Source organism: Puntigrus tetrazona, chromosome 14, assembly GCF_018831695.1.
Source record: "Puntigrus tetrazona isolate hp1 chromosome 14, ASM1883169v1, whole genome shotgun sequence".
Classification (NCBI taxonomy): domain Eukaryota; kingdom Metazoa; phylum Chordata; class Actinopteri; order Cypriniformes; family Cyprinidae; genus Puntigrus; species Puntigrus tetrazona.
In genome coordinates this window covers 11048617-11071877 of record NC_056712.1, presented here as the reverse complement: position 1 = coordinate 11071877, position 23261 = coordinate 11048617, and the positions used below count along the sequence as shown (strand labels likewise).

The 23261-nt window shown below is 36.2% G+C and overlaps 1 protein-coding gene across 4 annotated transcripts; it reads right to left on the bottom strand.

Annotated features, from left to right (window-relative positions):
* Positions 1 to 915: 915 nt before the first annotated feature.
* Positions 916 to 17930, bottom strand: LOC122358286 (nucleophosmin-like). 4 transcript variants are annotated; one of them, XM_043258102.1, is made up of 9 exons: positions 17853 to 17930; positions 17383 to 17465; positions 16704 to 16823; positions 13930 to 14023; positions 13388 to 13485; positions 12317 to 12423; positions 12177 to 12234; positions 9314 to 9394; positions 916 to 1206 (listed from the first exon to the last, which is right to left on the bottom strand). In XM_043258102.1, exons 1-9 carry the CDS (start codon positions 17899 to 17901, stop codon positions 931 to 933), a joined length of 966 nt encoding a protein of 321 aa, XP_043114037.1. In that variant the 5' UTR covers positions 17902 to 17930; the 3' UTR covers positions 916 to 930. The 4 variants fall into 4 exon arrangements, 3 of the variants coding, with proteins under 3 accessions (XP_043114037.1, XP_043114035.1, XP_043114036.1); XM_043258100.1 differs by having other exon boundaries at positions 12219 to 12234; positions 17853 to 17907; XR_006252589.1 differs by lacking the exons at positions 916 to 1206; positions 9314 to 9394 and adding exons at positions 9401 to 9708; positions 9867 to 10606 and having other exon boundaries at positions 17853 to 17907.
* Positions 17931 to 23261: the final 5331 nt, after the last annotated feature.

Genomic DNA, 23261 nt, shown 5'->3' with positions numbered 1-23261 from the left:
ATACTCAAATATAATTTATTACTTAAATATAATTTTTAAATATAATTTTTTTCATCTAACTTACTAAAATGAATAAAACTGAAATAAAAAATGTATTAAAAAGACGAAGAAAATTTTTTTTTACTGACTCCAAACTTTTGAATAATAGCATATATTACAACACACAATTTCAATTTTGAATAAACAAAATGTTGTTTTTTTTATTTTTTTTATAAATCATAAAATCCTGAAAAGTATCACAGGTCCCAAAAGTATTAAGCAGCACATCTGTTTCCAACATTAATAATTAATCAGCATATTAAAATTATTCCTAAAGCGTAATTTGACAAGGAGATTGGAATAATGACACTACAAATTCAGGAATAAATTATATTTTCAAGTATATTAAAACTGGAAAAATTGTTTTTGTTTCTTAAATNTTTAAAAAAAAAAAAAAAAAAAAAAAAAACATTTACGGTTTAATTTTACTGATCCCAATTTTTTAAATGACAGTGTATTTCAAACAAACGCTTTTCTTTCATTCTTTGTAGTCATCAAAAAAAAATTCTGAAAAATTTGATTTTAATCATAAAAAATATTTGCATATATTCATTATAGTTTATACCTAGATTGGACAAACTGAACAATGAATGACATCATATCACACGTGCAGTAAAAAAATATTACAGCATCTCACTGCATGGTGTGCTTTCATGCAGTCATTTAACATTTAAAGGATCAGTGCTGCTTTCAAAAACATTACAATGTAATGAGAGACTCTCAGAGATCATGGATGTGAGGATGTGAGGATGAAGAGGTTTAGTGGTCAGGGGTGCATTCGGGAACTGATTGAGGAAGTGAGCAGGTGGACTCAAAAAGACGGGATAATCCTGATATGATGATGTCATATAGCTGGTCATCCCCCCTCCAGCCTTTAACTCAGACACCTCATTAACATTTGACCAACTCATCATCTGCTAAGTCGGCGTACTTATCGCTGTTAACATATAGCATGTGTGTGTGTTTGTTTGTACGCATGTATGTCAGGGCTAAAGCATGTGTGTGATCACAGAAAAGAAATGCGGAGAAACAAATATCAACGTAAAAGGGAGTATGTACCTCTTTAGCCGCTGATGAAAGTTTGCTTTTGACCTCGCTCAGGTTGGGAGTGCTGGGAGACTTTCCAGAAGGCCCTGCTTCGGACTTGTCTTTTACTTTCTGTGGTGTCTGAAACAAGACAAACGAACATCGTTTCGATCTAGAAAGGTTCAAGCTGACATTAATTTACATAGGAGCACTTTATATGAGTAGTTTAACTGCAGCTTCACATTAATAAAGAAACTAACAGAACTAATGATGCATGCTTCACCAAATATGAGACAAATCCCAATTCTGCTGTTCAATGTTGATTTAGATAAGTTCAATAATAGTACAGCAAAATTATGAAAAATTCTATTGACTATACAGCAGTCTTCCGAGTTCTGTTTTCCTCTAATAGCGTCAGATTTCACACATCATGCTAGATAGAGACAAACAAAAACAATTGCTTTCACTAATAACACCCACCAGCAGGCTACCTGACCCATTTATCCTCAATAACCACAGACCTCTGCACTAATAACAGCACCCTTTGACAAATTTGGAAGGGCTTCAAATGATCCTTTTATTGCTTCCATGCAGGAGAAGACAAGCCCGAAGTGACACGTTCATGTTACAGAGATCAATAACTTTATGTATCAGCACCATTAAAATGATTACACACTGTGGCCACAAAAAACACTTTTAAACTATATAAATGTTCATTGACATGATAACAACGACCATGCGTGTTTTTAGACATAACTTGGCTTTTCAAAGTCTGATTTTATAGTAAGAAACTGGTTTCAGATCCCCACGACATCAAATTCAACGAGTGAGTACAAATACAATGAGCTTTATATTAGTTTGAACTAACTTTATGTGACGCTTTTTGTAATCATACATAAATTCATCAATTAAGCAGGTAATATTTCTGTAATAGCACTAACAGACAATATGCAATAACCTGGTTTATACATTAAAAAGAAAATCATTTATTGAGGATTAATCTAATTTATTAATACATTTGAACTAAAACTCGCCTTTTCCATATTTTAGATGTATTTTAAATGATGCTTAATGCAATTGCTTTCACAATTAAAGGGTTAGCTCACCCCAAAATAAAAATCCTGTCATCAATTTCTCGCCTTCATGTTGTTCCAAACCCGCAAGACTTTCATTCATCTTTGGAACAAAAATCAAGATATTTTTGATGGAATCTGTTCGTTTCTAACCCTCCGTAGACAGAAACAGCAACTTATAACAATATGCTTATTTAAATAAAATCAACTATGCAAATTGTTAATAGAAACTATGGCACGATTTTAGCCCGTTTCTGACCCGTTTCATATATGACTGACTGTCAAGCGTGCATCGCATTAAGGTTGTCCATGTTAACGCATACCAAAATGAACGGAAATGCAACTGTAATACACGAATCCAAATTTAGCCTGGTGACGAGTGTCCCTGCGAATGACTTTTCAGGTTTCGGCCACAGTTTTGTGTTTGAAGTCAGTTTGCTGTAGCAGATGCTAGAAGTGTCTTCTGCTACCGCTTGATCACGTGATAGTGTTTTCGGAGGCCAGGTCTCTGATTTCGTGACTACATCGGATGGTAATTTTCCTTCAAAGCCAAGAAAGTTTACCAGGTGTAAACGCTGTCTGTGTTGATGCTTTGAAAGCAAAAGGTTCATGTGCTCTGTGATACTCTGTCATAGTGCAGGAGGTCTGAGAGATTGTGAAGGCGAATGTCTGTATTATTACAGCTTCACTAAAGAATCTGGTGTCCACCCTCTGAAAGAGCGGGTCTGCGTCTGTGTGTGCTCGGTGGGCACAGGTGTGTGTCCAGCTTTCAGCAGAGAGATACTATCCCACTGCAGACTCGTATAAGCTCTCTCTCTCTCTCTCTCTCTCTCTCTCTCTCTCTCTTCTCTCTTTCACACACAGACACAGACACAAACTGGCCTGTCCATGCATGCAGCCCAGCCAGGAATCCACACTGATTGTAGGGTTAAACTGATGGACAGAGCTCTGTTTTACAGAGTAAAAAACAAAAAAGGAAGTAGATGGAAGAAATGGAGATGTAAAGCACGAAGACGTCTGGCATATGCGACTATATATGCTTCACCTCGGTGCCCTTTAAAGTGAACCTAACGGAGACCATCTTGACAGGTGGTGTGATTATTATATCTATTATCTGTTCTTTAAATTATTATTAAACAAGACAATAAATATTCATTAATATATATTTTAATACCTTTTACAGCCTCGGGATGCGGAACAAACGAAAGCCGATTCAGCTAAATTATTTGGGATCGTTAACTAAAATAAAAATAAAAGCATCTGCCTTCAATGTAGATAATTTAAATAAAACTAGAGCTAAAATTCATACATTATTACATCATATAATTACTCAAATTAAAAAAGTGAAAAATGTAAAAATAATTGCTAATTCAATCATTATATATCAACAAATCTATGAACGAATACTACAATAGTATATAAATCACTCTAAAATAAGCCCACAGACACACACAAAAACACATTTTAAACGGTTTGCATTAAAGAAATGAATGCAATTTAAACTTTCCCAGTCCTACTAATTAAATAAAGACTCTAAATGTAAACTTTGTAAGAAGAAAATAAATTAATAAATTAATAAATTAAATTAAAAGTCCACTTTTGTGGCCAAGTTCTTTTAAAAAAAGTGAAAACACCATAAAAATCAAAGCATCTCTGGACGCATGATTGTGTACCAGTTCAGCTTCAAGGCAAACAGGTAAACATCCCTCAAGAATCCTCCAGAAGTCTCAGATGAAAGAAAGTGAAGGAGGAACATAAAGTAAGGGACAATGTCTTCCAGTCTTTCTTTGTACGAACACAATAAATAATCCCCTGTTCCTCTGTAGCGATTGACAAGCATGCGATAGATCAAAAGGTATCAGATTAAAGGACAAATGCGCTCACAACACACACACACACACACAGAGAGAGGACTGGCAGAAGGCCAGAGAGGTCTGGTGTGCTGCAGTCATTATATAGCAGGGCGTTTTGTGTGTTGGGAAAGGACAGCTGTAGAGTCAAGACAGCTGACAGACAGAGAGTGCAGCGAGCTTTTTAATCTACGCCAGACACTGATTACAGATGCCAGGGGACGGCACTTAATCATTAGCACGCTAGCATTTGATGTAATCAGCTGTCCTCAATGCACACTGACACAAACGCCACTCCACTGAGCCATGATCGAGCGTGTAACTTCAAAACCTTACTGACCTTTAACAACCAGTGGCATACCAAGTGACAGTGTTCGCAGCTCTATTACACTAATGCACATTTTATGTATGTTAGGAAAGGTAACTGTCTCAGCTGCCTAAATGATTTTACAAGTGTCCATTAAGATCAGCATTCTCAGCATCCACTCTCAAATACTTGCAAACTCTGGCAGATTTCTGACTAAAGTGCATAACAACTCAGTTAATAGTCACTTCATTTTTTCATTGTTGATTAAAATAAAATTATTCTATTTTATAGCATAGGGAATTAATAAATTGATAAAACGCATACATAAAAGTCTGAAGTCATTCCATTTTTTAATCATTTAATTGATAAAATACAGTAAAAATATCAATACTGTAAAATTTTAAATAACTGCTTTCTATTTGAATATATTTTAAAAAGCAATTTATTCCTGTGATGAAAAGCTGATTTTTCAGCATCATTACTCCACTCTTCAGTGTCACATTATCCTTCAGAAATCATAAATGTACTGCTTTTCTGCTCAAAAAACCTCTTACTGTTATCAATGTTAAAACGGTAAAAAAAAAAAAAACATAAAGAGTATTAACTCCAAAATGTTAAACTTTAACAAATAGACAAATTTTAACCATTTAAAATTTTATTAGCATCTGTCCATAGGCCACAATTAACTTCTGCATACAACAGGCAGGTGAAAAGCGAAAAGCACAAATGTGCATAAAACTCCCAGAAATCAGCCAATCAGAATAAAGCTTGCCATTTCGAGGAAGCCTTTACCTTAAAGGGACACTCCAGCCCAAAATGAAAATGTTATTATTAATCATTTACCCTTATGTTGTTGCAAACCAGTAAAAGCTTAGTTCATCTTCGGGAACACAATTTAAGATACTTTGGATGAAAACCAGGAGGCTTGCGACCGTCCCATTGACTGCCAAATAATGAACACTGTCAAGGTCTGGAAAAGCATGAAAGTATGGACACCCACACGCTCTTTTGTGTCGTTCTTGACACACAGATAAATTGTTAATGTCTATTTAGCCCATCTGTACATCTCAGAAGAGCGTACGATGTGTGTAGCAGATACTCTCCAAAAATGTACGTTTCTTAATGTTACAGGTGAACCACTGATGACAGAGACATTTGATCAATGACAGTGATTAATGACAAAGTGCTGGGGTGGAGTATCCCTTTAAGATGCTCAATGAGAATTCTGTTTGCACTGCAGCTGAGGCTGACTAACATAAAACTAACCGGACCTTAGGCATGAATACTCTTGTATAGTTTACGACAGCGCACATGCCATTCAGACGAAGGCATCGTACAGTTCCATACTATTGAACCAAACTTGTTTCTACACGCAAATACAGTCTTACAGAGCATTCCACAACTGCTAGTGCATGTCAGTGTGAAATGCAAGCGATTTTTTTCTTTATGCATTCATACAGATATACAGTTCTCTGCTGGGAGAATGCAAGTTGTTAGGCAACGCAGCGTCTGCCATGCTCTAATGACAGAGCACTCGGTTTCCGCTCGCCTCATGGCCTGAAGGGACATCCAACACCAAGCTCTAATGATTTCTAATGGCAGAGGAGTGGCCACCGGAAACAAGGGTGTAGAGAAGGACGGGTAGGAGTGTCCCGACCGGAAGCAGAAGTGTAAAAAGTGCCAGAGTTTAAGAAGGAAGGGAGGATGTCTACTTGACTGTCTAATCTAGTCAGGTGTTTTAAAAACCATGTCTTGCACCACAACATGGCCATTATGGAATTAGCTAAATGTGGGTGCACACACACACACACACACACACAGCCCCCGGGGTGTTTCTATAACAGTAGGTAATTAGTGCTCCTCACGTCAGGCATCTAAGATGCTAATAACACGCTTACTGAATCTTACATTGTTAGGTCAAGTGAACTGCCAGCGGGAACGATGGGAAACTCATTTTGACATTGTTAAGGGATGTTTCGCACATTGTGTGGGTGCTTACGTGTTAAAGGTGGTTCGGGTTTGAATGCCAAGACCAAAGGTCACCCCTGTAAAGGTTTAAACCCGTCCTGCAGGGGTGTGTTCCAGGGGTCAGAGGTCGGACGAATGTAAATTTAAAGAGGTGAAAGTTTAGTCTCGCCTTTGTTTGTCACCTGCAAAAAAACTAGCCCACTTAGGTAATTGGTCACCTGGTTTGTGAACCCGCGTTGGGATGTGTGAAAGGCAAAGCCTGATGGACATTTCTGGCCATATTTAAATCTGGTAAAAGCACTCAATAGAGCGCAACAGTGAGCGTCCACTTCTTAATTGTCATTAGATTTTTTCCTCCAATTTTCAACAAAGTCAGTGTCAGGTTTTTAGCGCTCTGTAATGAATTACTGCATAAAAATATTTTATTAGAAAAAACGTAAAAACGTATTTGACAAAGCCGTGTCCTTTTATAAGGTTATGGGCTTTGTTAATCATAGAACACTGCGAATAACGTAATCAAATCAGAAACTGCAGTACAATATAGAAAATACATCACATCACAAATATCACACTGCATAAGTACTAAGACTTTTAACTCTGCCCTTACTGCTATCTTAGTGTCTCTGATATACTGTATTTGAATAAAATGTACATTTTCACTTGTTACATTTTTTTTCATGTCTATACTATATAGGAATTAACTTTTTTTGTACTAAAACTACAATGACAAATACATTTTTTTAGATTTAAATCCATATTAATTTACATTTATTTGTTTAGTTTTAGTTATTTTGGTGCTGAAGAAATATGCCTTGGAAAACTAGTTTTCCAAAAAAGGTTTACTTTATTTCAGTTATGATATTTTGTTTCAAGTAACAACAAATATTTGCATGCTTTTAGTTAGTTAATGTTAATACTGCTTTGATAACAATTACAGCCTGTCTTTTTAAAATTAAAGTATTTTAGGTTATGATGGGACACGTTTTGCGCTCCTAGATTTTCTTGTACTTTTTTTCTCCCTGATGGCTCAAGTCTGAACGAACTGACAGCTGTAGCTGACTCCAAACTTCTTCCATTAATGATGGAAGCAACCTTTAATGCAACAGCCTCAACCAGATTTGTGCCTCAACACAATCCTGTCTGTGCTTTGCAGACAATTATTTTGACCTTATGGCTTGATTTCTGCTCCGATATTCATTTTCAGCTGTTCGAACTTATATAGACAGCTGGGTGTTTTTCCAAATCAGGTCCAATCAATTGAATTTGCTACAGATTTGCTCCAATCAGTGTGTAAAAAAATCTCAAAGACGATCCAAAAAATGGGATCCACCTGAGCACAATCTAAAATGTCATAGTGAAGAGTATGATAGTAATATTTCAGCTTTTTCTTTAAAAAACGTTTTAAGCGATCACACATTTGGCTTTTACTTTAGCATTATTGTGTAAGGAGTGTAGAAAGAAAATGAAAAAACTAAGCACACAAACACACACAAATAAATGCAGAAAAATCTTTAGTAAGTAAACCAATTTGTGCGCTCAACTTCTCTCTCAAGTTCACAGATTTTACGTGGATGACCGTTATTTCTCTGGATGTCTTTGAAGAACTCTTCCTGTGCGTAGCGTTCCTACTCCTGTATCTTTCTGATTCAGCGCCTCAATTACAGCGAAAGAAAAAAAACTACATCAAAGAAAATTCAACCCCACACAACTGCATGTGCACCGGTCAAAGAAGGAAAATATGTGATTAAAAGAAAGTCTGGTGAATGCATTTGAGATTCCCAACATCGGTCACCCTGCCAGAAGGCCGTGGCTTTGTGAGTAGTTTGTTGTTTTAAAGCAGACCACAAATGACCCTTCAAATTGGGCGTTTTGGGATTGTTGCCACCAGCAGCTAGTTAACAGCGCTTCACCATTTCCTTGCCTGGGAAAATGCAATGGCCTTTTTCCGTGATCTAAAAGAAAAGCTTTGAATGTCAAGATGTTTTTCTCTAAAACGCTTGATTATTAAAAGTATATTAAGTGCACTGACTTAAAAGATACAGAAATAATGGCTTCGGGATCGTCGTGTCCTCCCAAGAATGGGCGGTTTTCAGCTAATCACAGCTGGAGTTTTAAATGCCGTTGCACACATTTATCTTTAGGGGTACCGCTGGTCTAATTCACATTTTGCTTTTGGCGGTGTTGGCTGATCGTAAACAAAGACAGGCCGTCTCATTATCCTGTGGTTTTCTCTGTGAGCCTGCCATGTCGTCGGCATCCTAAACTGCACCTGGACGTTTGGTAAGAATTACCTCTGGCATCCACTGGTAGACTCTGGCTTTTTGGTTGGCACGGCTTGGGATTGGGACGTGGACTGAATACCAAAACCTGAAACCCAGACGGCTCCTACAATTTGCCGTGATCCCAATAAACTTATCCTGAAGCGCACCTGATCAGTCTGACCAGGGAAAAATCATTCAATGAACATCAGAACTTTGTGTTTTCGTTACCAAAGTGTTACATAACGTGAAGCTGTTTTTGCACTAATGCCAGACTTAATTTATTATGAATAATCTTATCTTTTGGTTTGCATCCATCAAATACCAAATGAGATAAAATAGGTTTTACATTTTCATGCGGAAAAGTTGGCTTAATTACCCACATATAGGCATGGTTATTTAACATTAAAACCATTTTAACAGCTAAAAATGGCTGTATCGTAATATTACACCATTACCAATAAATAAATGTAATCATTTCTTTGAAGAAATTCTGAACTGCTGCTAGCTTTTATTATTATTTTTGCACTGTCAAATCGCAACTGATAACATGAAAAAATGTTTGTGCATAATATGTGTGTGTTCTGTATACACACACACACACATACAGTATGCATTTTTTAAATATTTCCATGCCTATATTTATTTTAAAACCATTTATATTCCAAATAAATACACTGAAATATATAAAAATAATATATACATGCACATACATAGTACTTAAAGACTTTTATTTTTGATGCAATTAATCGTTTTACAGGGTACATTTTTTTGTAATAAATCATAACTTACCTGTGTTTGGGTCTTCCCTGATGTCCCGGCTTTCTTGTCTGTTGAGCCGTTCTGCTTACCTGCGCCCTTCTTCTCTGGGGTCTGGAAAAATGGACAAAGAGAAAGAGAGAAGAGGCAATCCCAGGTTTAAATGTGCAGAGAAAATATTTAACGCATGTCAAATACAGAGTCACCTGTCATGCTCAGTGTTAGAATCATAACAGCGGATGATGTTTGTGAATTGAGTGATTGTGATGGCTTCGCTCTTCAGTGATGTAACACTATACTGTTCTCAGATGTTTATTTCAGTCGGCTGTCAGAGAGCCGTGATGAAAGAGAGCAGTAATTTGTAGATAGCAAAGCCTGTCTAGTCATGGCCTGATGGGACTACAGGACACCGTCACTGCTTTATAACTCTAAACACCCCAGAAAGAAAACAGACGAGTAAAAGAGGATGAAAAAGACATATGGATGGGGAGTGAGAAATACAATACATACACATATACAATATTAGTCTTTATCAGTGTTGGTTATAACTATTTTATTTAAACTTTACATAAAAATGCAAATTTACCCCAAATGTTGTCCCAACTAGTCAAAGTTGTCTGAACGAAGAACTGCATGCTGTTGAAATGTTAAAGCATTGCAGCAAGAATAAATTATGCAGTTATTGTTACAGGAGCATTGTTTTGATGTTTGCTGACTTTTTTCTGTGTTTTAAAATTATTGTTCATTATTTAGTACACTGATGTAAAGAGCTCATTTTTAAAATGTATTGTATTGAGATTACTGTGTCTAGTTTTGAGGCCTAGACTATGTTCATCCATCCATTTATGCCCTTTTTCTATATGTTTTGAAAGTTGTCTTACAAACAAGACAATACTAACGTACCCAAAACATTTTTTTTTACATCAACATTAAAGAGACATGTGACTTTACTCAGTGACTTGGGTGATGAGTAAATAAAAAAAAAAGCTGTTCAAAGAATTGACTTGAAAACTAAACTTTTCATTTTTTTCAGTCTAAGACCTAATGTGTTACGTCATAAACAGACAGTCATAAACAGACAGTCATAAACAGACTTCACAGACAATATTTCCAGCTAAATGAACAAACAAGTTAAAGGTCGTAAATAGATGTCGAGATGGCTAAAGAGCGAGCGAGCGAGCGAGAGATTAAAAAGCTGTGAGAAAAGAAGCAAGCATTGATGGTGGGGGGGAAGGATGTGGAGCGTGTGACAGAAATGCTCGTCTGTCGTCTCTCCTCAGGGCAGGAATCAGTCCTCACAGAGCAGGTATGCACCCGCTTTGATCTCTAAACAGACATACAAACACACACAATGTCACGCGCTCTCGAACGCAGCAGGGTTATTAGGTTTTATTGTGGTTGTCAATTTCAGTTTATTTCCACTGAGTTTTAATGGTGCATAAATAGTTACGCTTTTAATTTAACGACATTTATTTACATACATTTTAGATCAAAGGTCTTCAACCCTGCTCCTGGGGTAAGTTTAGCTCCAACCCTAATCAAACACACCTGATGCAGCTAATCAAGCTCTTCAGGACTGCTTGAATATATATATATATTCAGGTGTGTTGATGCAAGCTGGAAATAAACAACATTATAAATTGTCTACCCGTTAAAAGTTTGGAGTCTGTTTGGGTTTCTTTTTTCTTGTTTTTTAAAAGAAACCTCCAATTATTCAATCAGTAGAGATGGTAATATTACTGCAATTTAAAATAACAGTTTTCTCTTTAAATATGATTTAACGCGTCATTTACTCTTGTGATGAATTTTCAGCAATATCAATGTCACATGATCCTTCAGAAATCATTCCAATATGCTGATTTAACCATGAAGCATTTCTTTATATCATCAGTGTCAAAAGCATCTGTACTGCTTTATATTTTTATGGAAACCATGATGCATTTTTCAAGATTATTGATGAAAATGTAATAATGCGTATTTGTTAATTCATTTGGAAACGAAATGTTTTCGTAACATCATACACGTCTTGTCACCGTTGATTAATTTAATACATACTTGAAGAATACAATAATACACTTTCTGACCCCAAACAAGCGAGTGATGGGTATAGAGGTGAAGTCAGGCTGTCTGTGAATCTTCCCGGTGTGCATGCGATCATTACGATCCAGACAGAGAGAAGTCTATGAACACAGACGAATGAAGAAAAGATGCAAACAAGACATAATAAAGATAAGAAGTCACTGAGGTGACATGAGGGAGAAAGAATATGTGTTCTACAAAGAGACAGAGAGAATGTAATGTGCTCTTAATGTTGATGGGATAATAACAGGTGGCGATGAATATGTGATGCAAAATCTCAGGCAGAGACTGGCACCTGCTGGTCACTCGGTTTCATTCAGCAATGTCACATAAAACTGTTTTGTTTAAGTTTGGGGCAGCGAAATTTATATTTTTATTTAGTAAGGCTGTATAATACTTATCCAAAGTGACAGTAAAAACTTTTAAAAGGTTTTAGCAAATTAAAAAATGCAGTTCTTTTGAATTCAAAGAATTCTAAAAAATGAATATTCTACACCGAAGTTAGGCAAATAGTTTCTGTGATAACAATATGAAATGTTTCTCAAGGTTTCTAAAGCATCGTGTGACACTGAAGACAGAAAAATCTGCTTTGCATCAGGAATAAATTACTATTATTTTGAAATGTATTAAAACAGAAAACGTTGTATAAATTACTAACAATTTCCCAATATTATTAGTATTTTTGATTTAAAATAAATTCTGCTTTGGTGAGCGTATGAAACTCCTTTCCTTACCAACCCCTAACTTGAATGGCACTGTAGTACACAGCATTTCCTCTTTTCTAACTGTATACTTGGAAAGAATCACCAAGACTTACTTTTTGAGGGGTTTTGACGGGGCTCTTTTCAACAGCCTTTACCTCTTTGTCGTCATCACTAAAAAGAAAAAGCATTTGTCAAACAAATACAAATATAAATGATCCTCTCCCTTCAACACTGAACAAACATGAGTTCTCACTCGTCATCATCATCGTCGTCGTCGTCTTCATCATCATCATCGTCGTCGTCATCATCATCGTCACTATCCTCATCCTCGTCTTCATCTGAGTCCATTTTCAGCTTTTTCTAAAATGATGGAACACGATCGTTGGAAAAAGAACAAAGTGCATTTTTACGAATCTGAGCATTCCAGCAGTAAAATCTGAATGGAAGTGACTGGTGAGGTGCTGGAGACGAGTACAATCACTCTATATTTAATAATGCATTAATTTGTGTCTTATCTTCTCATTGCTGCTATCCTATAAAAGCAATAAGGCACTAAAAATACGTATTACGGTGATTTTATCACAGGTAAATCACTACAACACCCCGGAACCCAAGTAGAAACACTGCGACAGCTTCTCGTGGCTTTCTGCCTTAATAAGAACTAAGGGATCATTTCAACACTCTGACAAAAGATTTCAAACAGACTCCCTGTGTATCACATCGATGACAAGCTGTTGCTTGTCTCAGACACTTATCTAGAGGATTAAGTGTGTATTGAACAATGTGTCTCTTTATTGAGATTCCACGAAAGCCAACAGGGCAACCTCACGGTTTCCTTTTAAGCATCGCCTATAATAACACACCATAAAAATGTCTTTCTTATTATTTTGATCTTTTTTTACCAGCACAAGTATCTAAACATTGTTCAGTCAAGATACATTTACATTTTTATGCCCTGTTTTCCGATTCAGAAATGTTAACTCACTCAATTCATCATTTTAAGTGCGTTTATGCTTAAAATAGTCAGGTGTAGAAATAACGTTCTTACTTAAAAGTTCAAACCAAGCATGAACTCCTAATAAACATTTTTTTGAAAACAAGACTAAGTATCTTAAATCATTTTACTTCTAAAGTAACTGCATCTTGATTTAAGAACATACAGAAACTGAACTTGAAAACATAACAATAAGATCAAGCTTTTTTTGTACTGCATCAAGTATACATTTCTCTTAAGGGGCTTTTGTTTGTGTCATATAGTAACCATTTTTGAATGAATTGTATTTAAACAGCATTATTTGTCGAGCGGGTTGATGTGAGAGATCACCTGAGGAACTTTTGTGAGGGTCATATTGGAAGGTCTCTTTACTGGCGATGTATTATTCTCCTCCTCTTCCTCATCCTCATCATCCGATTCCTTCACGCCTGAGCGAACCACAGAGATCTCCACACATCAATAACTTCGGTTTAAATAAAAACAAAGCAACTTCGCATTTCCACATTTTGTGACAAAAAAACCAATCTGACAGATATAAGTGGAGGCTTAAACGCTGCGCTCGTTTAATATCTGGAGAGCAGAACTGACATGCCGAGAGTGTCTGAACAGCATGCGCAAACATATGGAAGCGATTATATCGGAGAAAATGGTATCACATGGTGCTGGTTAATTCATTTAGAGTCCGCGTGGAGAGTGAAGGGCCCTTTCGGAGGGCTGGATTACTCCCAAGGACGTCGCAACAGGTTGAGGGGATCGTTTCATCAGAGAAGAGAAGAGTAAACAAAAGAGGCAAAAGACACACCTGGGAAATCGTTGTTCTAAACTGGTCGTGTTCAGTCCTAACAAATGAGAAAAGGCAAAAAGGTACTCACTGACAAAATGCTGACCGCTGATGTAGACCGGCCCCCCTCCGGACCGCAGGCGAAAGGACACAGGAGGCGTGACCTCAAAACCTCCCAGACTTAGCTAGAGAACAAAAAGAAAATTTAGAGGATTAGATGAAAATAAGACATCTTGAATTTGCCACATTGAAAGAAACTATTTCCTCTTATTCAGCAAGGATACATAAAGGTGACACAAAAGCGACTGGACCGAAATGTGTAACGTTATAAAGGATTGTACTTCAAATGAATAAATGAACGCTATTTCAAATAAATGTTTGGGGTTTTTTTATAGTCTAAAATACAGATGATTCTCAACTAAACAAAATAATGCTACAACATATTATTGCTAAAGTCTATTTAAAAGTGTTTAATAAAATGTTAATAAATTACTAACATTTTTAATACTACAACATGAGTTAAAAATATACTATTTAATACATGTTTTCGATTTCAATGAACGCTTCAATAACAAACACATTTTTTAACGGTCACTTAATGCATTCGACACAGCTGAAGTGCCAGCATACTTTGATCACTACAAAGACATCAGTTTTTATACCTGAACTATATATATGTGATAACATGAATGACTTAATAAATGCAGAAATAATATGCCTGTTTGTGAAGCTGTTTTAATCTTTCCAAGGTTTAACGGGCAAGGGTGAATTGTCATTTAAAAATCGCATGGGTGTTTGAAACTTCCTTCAAAACCACTAAACATTTTTGACCAGTCGTGTAAATTAATGAATATCGAAACGTACTGCTTAGTGTTTATTACCAGACAATTTTGTGGTAAAATCTGATGATAAACGACTCCCACCACAAAATCCGAACAAGACTGGTTTCTCAGAAAGACTTCACAACTGGGCTCCGTCCTGATCATGCCATGCCAGTATATCTGAGACAGGCCTTCAGCTAAACATCAGCTCAATTGCGCAACTCGCGAAATACAAGCCACGGCCAAAAATTCTGAATGAACATTCCACTGCGCCAGGCAACGGCGCTTGCATCGATGGCAACCAGATGTAAACAGCTGAGGGCGCGATGGTCTGCTTAATGCTTTAAATGACAGCTATGAAGCTGTTGTAATTATGTTAAATGGCGAACAATCCCTCACGTCCAAAATCTTCTCAGATGATCTGTTTCAACACAAACGCTGACTGATGAGTTGATTGTCTCCCGAGCGATCGAGACAAAAACCTTGCAATTACGGTACAATTATTACTGGAGTCAGATGTCCCGGGGCGTTTGCTAATTTTAGGATTGAATAAACTGAATAAAACCCAAGATCTTACAGACGGGGTTGAAATAACACACAAAAAAAAGGGCTTGCAGATTTGGAAAAAACAGCAGCTGTAACCTAAAATAGATGACCTCAAGTGTCAGGATGAGTTTGCCACGATTAAAAACTCCACCCGCTGTACTAATCAAACCAGCAGTCGGTATCTATCAGAACACAAACCCTGCGTTCTGATCGCTCCGAGCCATAAAACACAGATTCCTCCCAGAGCTCTTTGGAAATGCTCACATTTTCCATAGCTGATATAAAACAGAGGCGAACGTGTGCTGATGTCATGGAGAGCTTGTGCTTGCTGTCCTGATGATGCAACGATGGCCCGCCCCTTCCAAAAACAATCTGTCAATCACGACTTGACCGGCCTCGGCACAGCTGGAATTTTTATTAGACACATTCTTCCAATACCATAAAAACACCCAGAAAAGGCATCCCAACACAGTATAAATCCATATTCAAGATGTTATTGAGGGCATAATTACAATTGGCTGCTAGTAATCTTTTTTTATTTTACAAAACGAGTCAGAGTGAACTTGTAGTGTCATCTGCAGTATTCATCTCTACCACACTACTTGAAAATATCTCTAAATTTAGACAGACAAAACCCTTTTTTTTCCCTTCATGTGCTGGTCAGTTTTGTTTATTTAGCTTCTCATACCATGCTTTTTTCAGACTAGTGGAAGGAGAGCCAAGAATATACACTTCAAGTGATTATTTTATTTCAATTTATTTGCGTCTGATGATTTCAACTACAACATATTTTTAAAAGCGGTTTTCTCAAAAGTAACTTTTTGTCTCCTGCGCTGAGCCTAAAATCTCCTCTTCATTAACACTTAAACACAATAAACCTTACATTTTATTTCTCAGCGTTCATAGAGATTTGTTTAAATCAAATTCCCCTCTAGGAAACATTTGGGTCTAACAAGCTAATAAAATGAAACAAGGCTTTAATGGTGATGCATGTTCATTCAAACGTACCCTATTGTTTACCTGGATGTCTTACCTTAAATACAGATTAATATCAATTATCAGTATGTACTTACAATAAAGTTAGAGTTTAGGGTTAGTTACTTGTAATTATGCATTAATAGATACTACTGTTGTTTAAAAAAAAAAAACTATATCAAGATAAAACGTCCTTCGTAAAGCATTCAATAGAGAAAACTCCATAAAAGAGCTTTGGAAGTTGTGAAGATTACATGATCTAGAAACTTTGTACAGTGCGTGCTACAGCCTCGGTTTTCATTTATGTCAAATTCAATATAACATCTAATCTGATCTGATGGTAGTGTCTACTACCGCTATAGTAAGTATGAATGAAAACCATGACAAGGATGCTGTAACTATTAATAACCAAAGCCTAGTAGATTCATACAGGACAAATATATTTATTACTACACATTTGAGCATTGCACATTTCTGTTCATGACACACACAACTCTGTAAAAACGGAGACTAGGACACTTACAGAAGGCAGAACGGATGGCTTCAGAACAGCAAGAGTGATTTTGGTGGTTTTGCCATCGTAGGTCAATCCCTCCATCTCCACGGTGTGGAATTTATCCTCGGCCTCAGCTCCCAAACACACCTGAGAACACATGTGAAGAGAGGAAAGCGGTTTGTTAATGAGTTTACGGCCAATCAAAACGATTCAACTCATCATAGTTCATTAGCACAGTTATGATGAACACTGACCGCGATATTTCTAATACAGAACTGAAAACAATGTTACAGAATATGAAAAAAACTGGATAGAATGAATAGAACCCACGATTAAACTGAACAGAACGGAACCGTTTGACATTAAAAATTTTATGAAATTTAAAGTAAAAAAAATAAAAAATAATAGGTTTTCATTTAGAATTTACTACACACGCATTTCAGCTAACATGAGTTTAAATCAAATATGAAACAGAATAGAATGGAATAGAACTATACAAAACAAAACCATTAACTAAGTGCTACAGAATATACAAGATAAATCTAATAGATTAGGTAAGAATAGAATAGAAATGACAAACATCTCATGACTGAATCAACTTCTGCATTCATCTTCAAGGTAGGACTGTTTAAACTATTCCACGCAGGACCGAATATCTGTAAAAATGAATAATTTTAATAACATTTTGTTATTTCATCTTCCTCACCGCCTTGAGTGACAGCTGATGTTCAGCCTCATCATCATCCAAATCAACTTTGTGCTCTTTCTTATCAGCTTTCAGTGAGCAACCTGTAGGAAGAAGTCACAAAATCACTAAAAATATATATATGTATATATTTATTAATATTGTATACAAGGATGTTTTGTCCCCTAAAATTAACATTATTACAAACAACATCCACATACTCTGTAACATTCTTTATAAAGGCACGAGATCGTAACAAACAAAGGGGGAAATAAATATCCCTACTCCTCTCGTCCGTAGTATTTCTTTGAATGAAAAAGCACATCAACATTAGGCTATAAACAAAGGTAAACTCAATGCATGAGGCTAGCTGCATTAGCCACAACTCTTTTATTGCACTGCAGTACTGCAGCAGACGAGGTCATGTGATTGCATAATACTGATAATCGCACATATATGATTATGCAACATGAGATTTTATTTCAGCTCACCAAATAAATACATCTGAGGTCGGCTGAGATCTTTAATGTTATCCTCCATTTTTGCGCCAGAGGGTCCTGTTAATCGTACTTCCGGCGGGTGGATTGACACTTGAATGGACGAATGAGAGTGCACAGTGGGCGGGATTTTCTAAAAGTCGTCCAATAGTGTTCGTCCTCGGTGTTAAAGTAAATGCCCTTTGTTTGCTTTTTCTTGCTTTCGTTTCCCAATTTATCCGCCAGATGACGCCATGTTATAACTATTTAGTCCACTCGCCTTTTTTTCGTTCAACAAACCGCTTGTCCTCCGTAGTCTTTCTCCCAAAAAATATTAATTAGTCGAATGCTTTATTGTGATGATTTGATGCAACTTGAAATTACAAAATTTAGCAATTAAAATAATAGCAATTATTATTATTAATCAAAAACGAAAAAGATTGCTATTAAATTAATTGTTATAAAATGATAAAACGAGTTTTCATCCGTGTGTGTGTGTGTGTGTGTGTGTGTGTGTGTGTGTGTGTGTGTGTGTGTGTGTGTTATGCAAAATAATTGTTGGTGTACATTATATTAGTAATATATAATTAAAGATCCATTTGTCTTTGTAATGTGTCGTGATGTTTGTGGCACCATTTAATTTGTAACATACTAAACAGTTTGAAAAACACCAACAAACAAAACGCTAAGACCCTTACAGAATATTCTGCTCCATTTATATAAACATTTTCAAAAATTAACTCGAGGTCAGTTACTATATTACAGTTTTATTAACAATAATTTATACATTTTAAGTGGTTTACCAAACAGCTTGCAAACACTATAACAATCAGAATTTTACGATTGTAACACAAAATTCTATTAACACAAATTATAAAATTGATTTTAGATTATTTGCAACTAGATCTTTTTTATTTACCGTTAATTTTGATTTCGCGAGAACGCGGGAGTCCGACGCATCGAAGCATCAAAGATTCGAAACATCAAAAGAATCATTCCGCTCTCGAAGCTTCGTTTCGAATGCTCCGCTCTACTCGCCTCGTAGTTCATTAGGCCTTGTCGCTTGTCGACTATTTATTAAGCTCTTCGGAGAATTTACTTGATTTCCCATTCACAAGAACAACGTTTTTTTCGCTTTGTTAGAGGTGACAGCCATAAAAAGGACGAAGATAATCGCTTCCACCCTTCATGCAGGCTCTTGGTGAAAACAGCCATCTTGAAAGAAAACAGTTCAAAACAGGCAGCACTTTAACGTGAGTGACCCGTATACACACAGAGACATGCCGGTCTGATTACACACCCCAAAACACACACATGCTTTTACACCGCTCTCTATAGTGCCCTGTCTACACTTTAATATTCTTTCTTGAAAATCCTCTAAAGGAGGGCGCAAACATCTTTATAAACATCTTTTGCATGGGGTATTTACTAACATAAAATGGTTGTACTCTGACAAGCTCTAACAAGCTGGTCTTCTATTGAAAGTTTGCATAAATCAGTATAAATACGGATGTGCCATAGTGTCATTTTTTTTGTTCGTTTTAATGTTTACCACTGATATATTTCTTTTATTTAGTTTTTTTTTTTTTACAAATTAGCAAAATGTGTCATTTATCCTGAATCGTTTATACATGATTCTTCTAATTATGACATCTGTCTATCTATTGTATTAAAAATTATATTAAAAAATAGAATTATTGGGAGAAATAAACAGACAGCTATTACACATATTATGTAATTTAGTTGATTTAAAGAATTTCATCTTAATGTTTGTCCACGCAAAATAACAATGCACCAAATTGCTCATTTTTGCTCGACGTTTTTGAATAGATATTTTTTTTTATTATAAGAAGATATGAGAGAAGATATAAGCTTCTTACTCACATTTAAATGTTCCATTGCAAATTAAAACAATAGACTGTTCTGTTTATTATTTCATATATCAGGCTTGCACAGAGTCTTTCGTAATGATGATTTCAGTGATCAAATATTTTCCTAACTTTTTGCTTTCACAGAAGTGTTTGTGCAGGCGTGCATCTCTTTCTGGAAGAGAACCGGCTATCTGATTTCTACAAACGCAGATGAGCAGATCGTCCACTCTGAACTGCAGGTATATCAGATGCGTTGTGTGTTGCTTTACTGTGGGGAAGGTTTTGATGGCCCGACCATTTGGTGGAGATTGTTCCGCATATGCTGTGAAAAGCCTTATTATGTTACAATTAACTATAATGCGAGTGTCCCATAGTACTCCATTCTTTTCTCGATGAAAAGAAATAGAATTCTTTGGGAGGACTTGAGTGATTAGACACATAGATAGCCATCTGTATAAAGATAAAAATAAAATTCAAAAGCGCACCAACACTCTTAAAACGAAAGGCTCTTAAAGATGCCAGCTTATTGTCTAAATGGTTTCATAAAGAACCTTTAACATCTTGAGAATCTTTCTCTAAAGGTTCTTTGTGGCCAAAGAAGATTCTTCAGATTTTCTAAATGTAAGAAAGAGATGGTTCTTCATAGAACCTTTAGGCTTTTCTGTGGAGCACCTTTTAAGCACCTTTTTTTTAGATTATATTTAGATTATTGTATGCCTGAACTTTGATGTTTTTTTTATTTTGAGGGCTGTGTTTATGAATTTGTGGAAAATGCAGCGCAGTCGATCTTTGAACCGTCGGACATCCGATGCAATCTGAAATGGCAGACTTATTGTGAAGAAGCGGAGGCCATATAGGTCATATTGGTTTGTAGTGTCTGTGAGATAAACAGGAGCCTGTCTAGGAACACTGAGCGAGATAGGAAGCGTGATACTTTAACCTCTCGCTTCTCGCTCATCTTGTGTGGCAACATTTTATTGGCTGAGGCGGAGGCCCTCAGGTAGATAGGGCAAAAAAAAAAAACACAAAGGCGCATCAGCAGGAGAAAGAGAGGCTCGGAGCACCTGTGGCCGAACACAATAGAGAGTTTTCGAAAACAGAGGCCGAAAGGAATTTCAGCAAAATGAGCCAAGTCACGTCGCAGTGGCGGAACAGACAGGAAGATGAAAGCGACGGGAAGACTGACAGAGGAAATGAGGGTTGGAGAGGCGTCACCGCGGCAACCGACTCACACTGACAGGATCTTAACCAGGCGAGATGGCATCAAACTTGGCTAAACAAAGTGGGAGTGTGATGACTAAAACAGACAGTTATCAAATTGTTGTTTTGCTTATGTCGCATTGGCCGATAAATTTGATGACAGTTTCGTAATCGAAGAGAATACATAAACAAAGAGAAGCTTGATCAACACGGTCAGAAGAAGATGCTTAGGAAAACGGTTAATGTACCGCGTGGCGGATAATTACCAGTATGTTTACCGTTTCTTTTACACACTTTCCCTTCAAACCTAAAACAAGCAACGATGCAATGTGTAATTAAAAAATACGGGTAAAACACCTGTAAAAAAATTAATTTGGGAAATATTAACAGGACACGCGGCTGTTTTTTAAGTGTGGATACATTAAATATAATTTTTTAAATTACATAATATTAATATAATATTACATAAAATCGAATATTTTAAGTATATAAATATAACATTAAAATTTTGTTTTTTTATGTTTTTGAAAGTGCGCTTTATATAGCTTGTGCCTGCCAATGAAAGAATAACAGTAATATTGTGAAATATGGAAATTTATTATAATACTTTGCTGTTGTGGTATATTTTAAAGTGGAATTTACATTACATTTACATTATTCTAGTTTTCAGTTTCACAAGTTCAGTCTATTATGTTGATTTACTAATTATTATCAGTTATTGCTGCTTGTCAATTATTAATAATGACTTTTTATTGTTATTATCATCAATTTGGAAAAAGGACTTTTTAGCATTCAATTGAAATAAAAATCGTTTTTTATAAATTGCTCTACTTTGACTCTTTTAAATAATTTTGAATGTGTTTTTTGAAAAAAATAAAGTTCAAATGCAGCAATTGGTTTCAAAAAAACTGTATATTTAAGAAGTTTAATCAAGATGTTATTTGACTTTATAACAGCCTGATTTGGTCAGATTCATTCAATCGCATTAAATCAGAATACAAATAGTTAATTTGGATGTCACAAACACAAAACACGTTTTTAGGTTACCTGAAAAAAAAATATATTTTTTTTTTAAAAATTAGATTATTTGATTTTCAGAAACGGTTAGCAAGATGTTAATATATGTTTAGTTGACTTGCCTGAGAGCAAAATTGGAAAACGATTATGTGTAATGACTTGTAAAATAGCCCAGTTGCACAAATCCAGCAGAATTATTGTTCCCGTTGAAAGATGCTTGTTTTCCAGCTGTCTTCCCTGCCTGTGGTTTGTGCAACTGCTGGTTCCTTTCTGTAAGCCACAGGCCGTGGAGCGCTGTAATCAGTTTAGCGCCTTAGCATTTCCTGGGAGATGCAGTGGTGTGTAGAACAGAATGTAAAGGCTCATTTACTGCGAATAAAACGGCTATGATTCCACGTCCCCTCCCTGTGTTACGTGGGTATCGCTCCGCCGTGGCGTCCAATGAGGAAACTGCTGTTTTGACTGCTGTCTTGGCTCACAGAGATCCCATCAGTTGTTTACGCCCTTACGGTGTCTGGGTGGACATGGGTGATGAATGCTTTCAAAATACCTGTCAAGGACTTGTTTTTTGTATACAAACTGCACTCGCAGGTTCTCACCAGCAGGTTTTTACAAGTTCACAATGAATGACGATTCGGGCTAAATATAGGTGGTAGTCAAATCTGAAGTGGTGTGTATTTATCAGTGTCAAAAATAAGACAATTGTTGTTCGTTTCCTCTAAAAAATGGTGGTGGTGGTAGCATTAAAACGCTGTTTTGCTTTAGCATCCCAATCAGCCCAGTAGTGGCTCAAAAAAGTTTATACTCTTAGAAATAAAGGCGCCAACAGGGCTTTTTTACTGTAATGTCAAGAAAAGAGGCATTTTTGGTTCTTCAAAGAATCTTTTCACAACCGTTTAAAATGGAAAGAACTGTTTTCCACTATACGTGCAATGGAACGGATCCAAAGTGTCTCGTATTGAACTATTAATGCCAGTAAAGAGCCTTTCCTTTTAAGAGTGTAGGAATAGCATTTATGCTATTCTGTATTTGGTAGTTGTGCAAAAACGGCACATTTCACCATTTGTGACCACAAAACCAGTTATGAGTGTCAATTGTCTTGGAAGAGATGGAGATTTATACATCTACTAATCGATAGGCTTTCCATTGAAGTACGGGATAGGACAATATTTGGCCAAAATACAAGCATGTGAATATCTGGAACATGAGCGTGCAAAAAAAAAAATCTAAACATTGAGAAGATTTCAAGCCTTTAAAGTTGTCCAAATGAAGTTCTTAGCAATGCATATTACTAATTAAAAATTCAGTTTTAATATATTCACACTATGAAATGTAT

Coding starts and splice junctions, on each gene's coding strand:
- LOC122358286 (XM_043258102.1), bottom strand. CDS start 17,901: ATGGAGGATAACATTAAAGATCTCAGCCGACCTCAGATGTATTTATTT. Junction 12,424..13,387: donor CCCTCACAAAAGTTCCTCAG/GTGATCTCTCAC, acceptor CCATCATTTTAG/AAAAAGCTGAAAATGGACTC. Junction 12,235..12,316: donor GACGACGATGATGATGACGA/GTGAGAACTCAT, acceptor TTTTCTTTTTAG/TGATGACGACAAAGAGGTAA.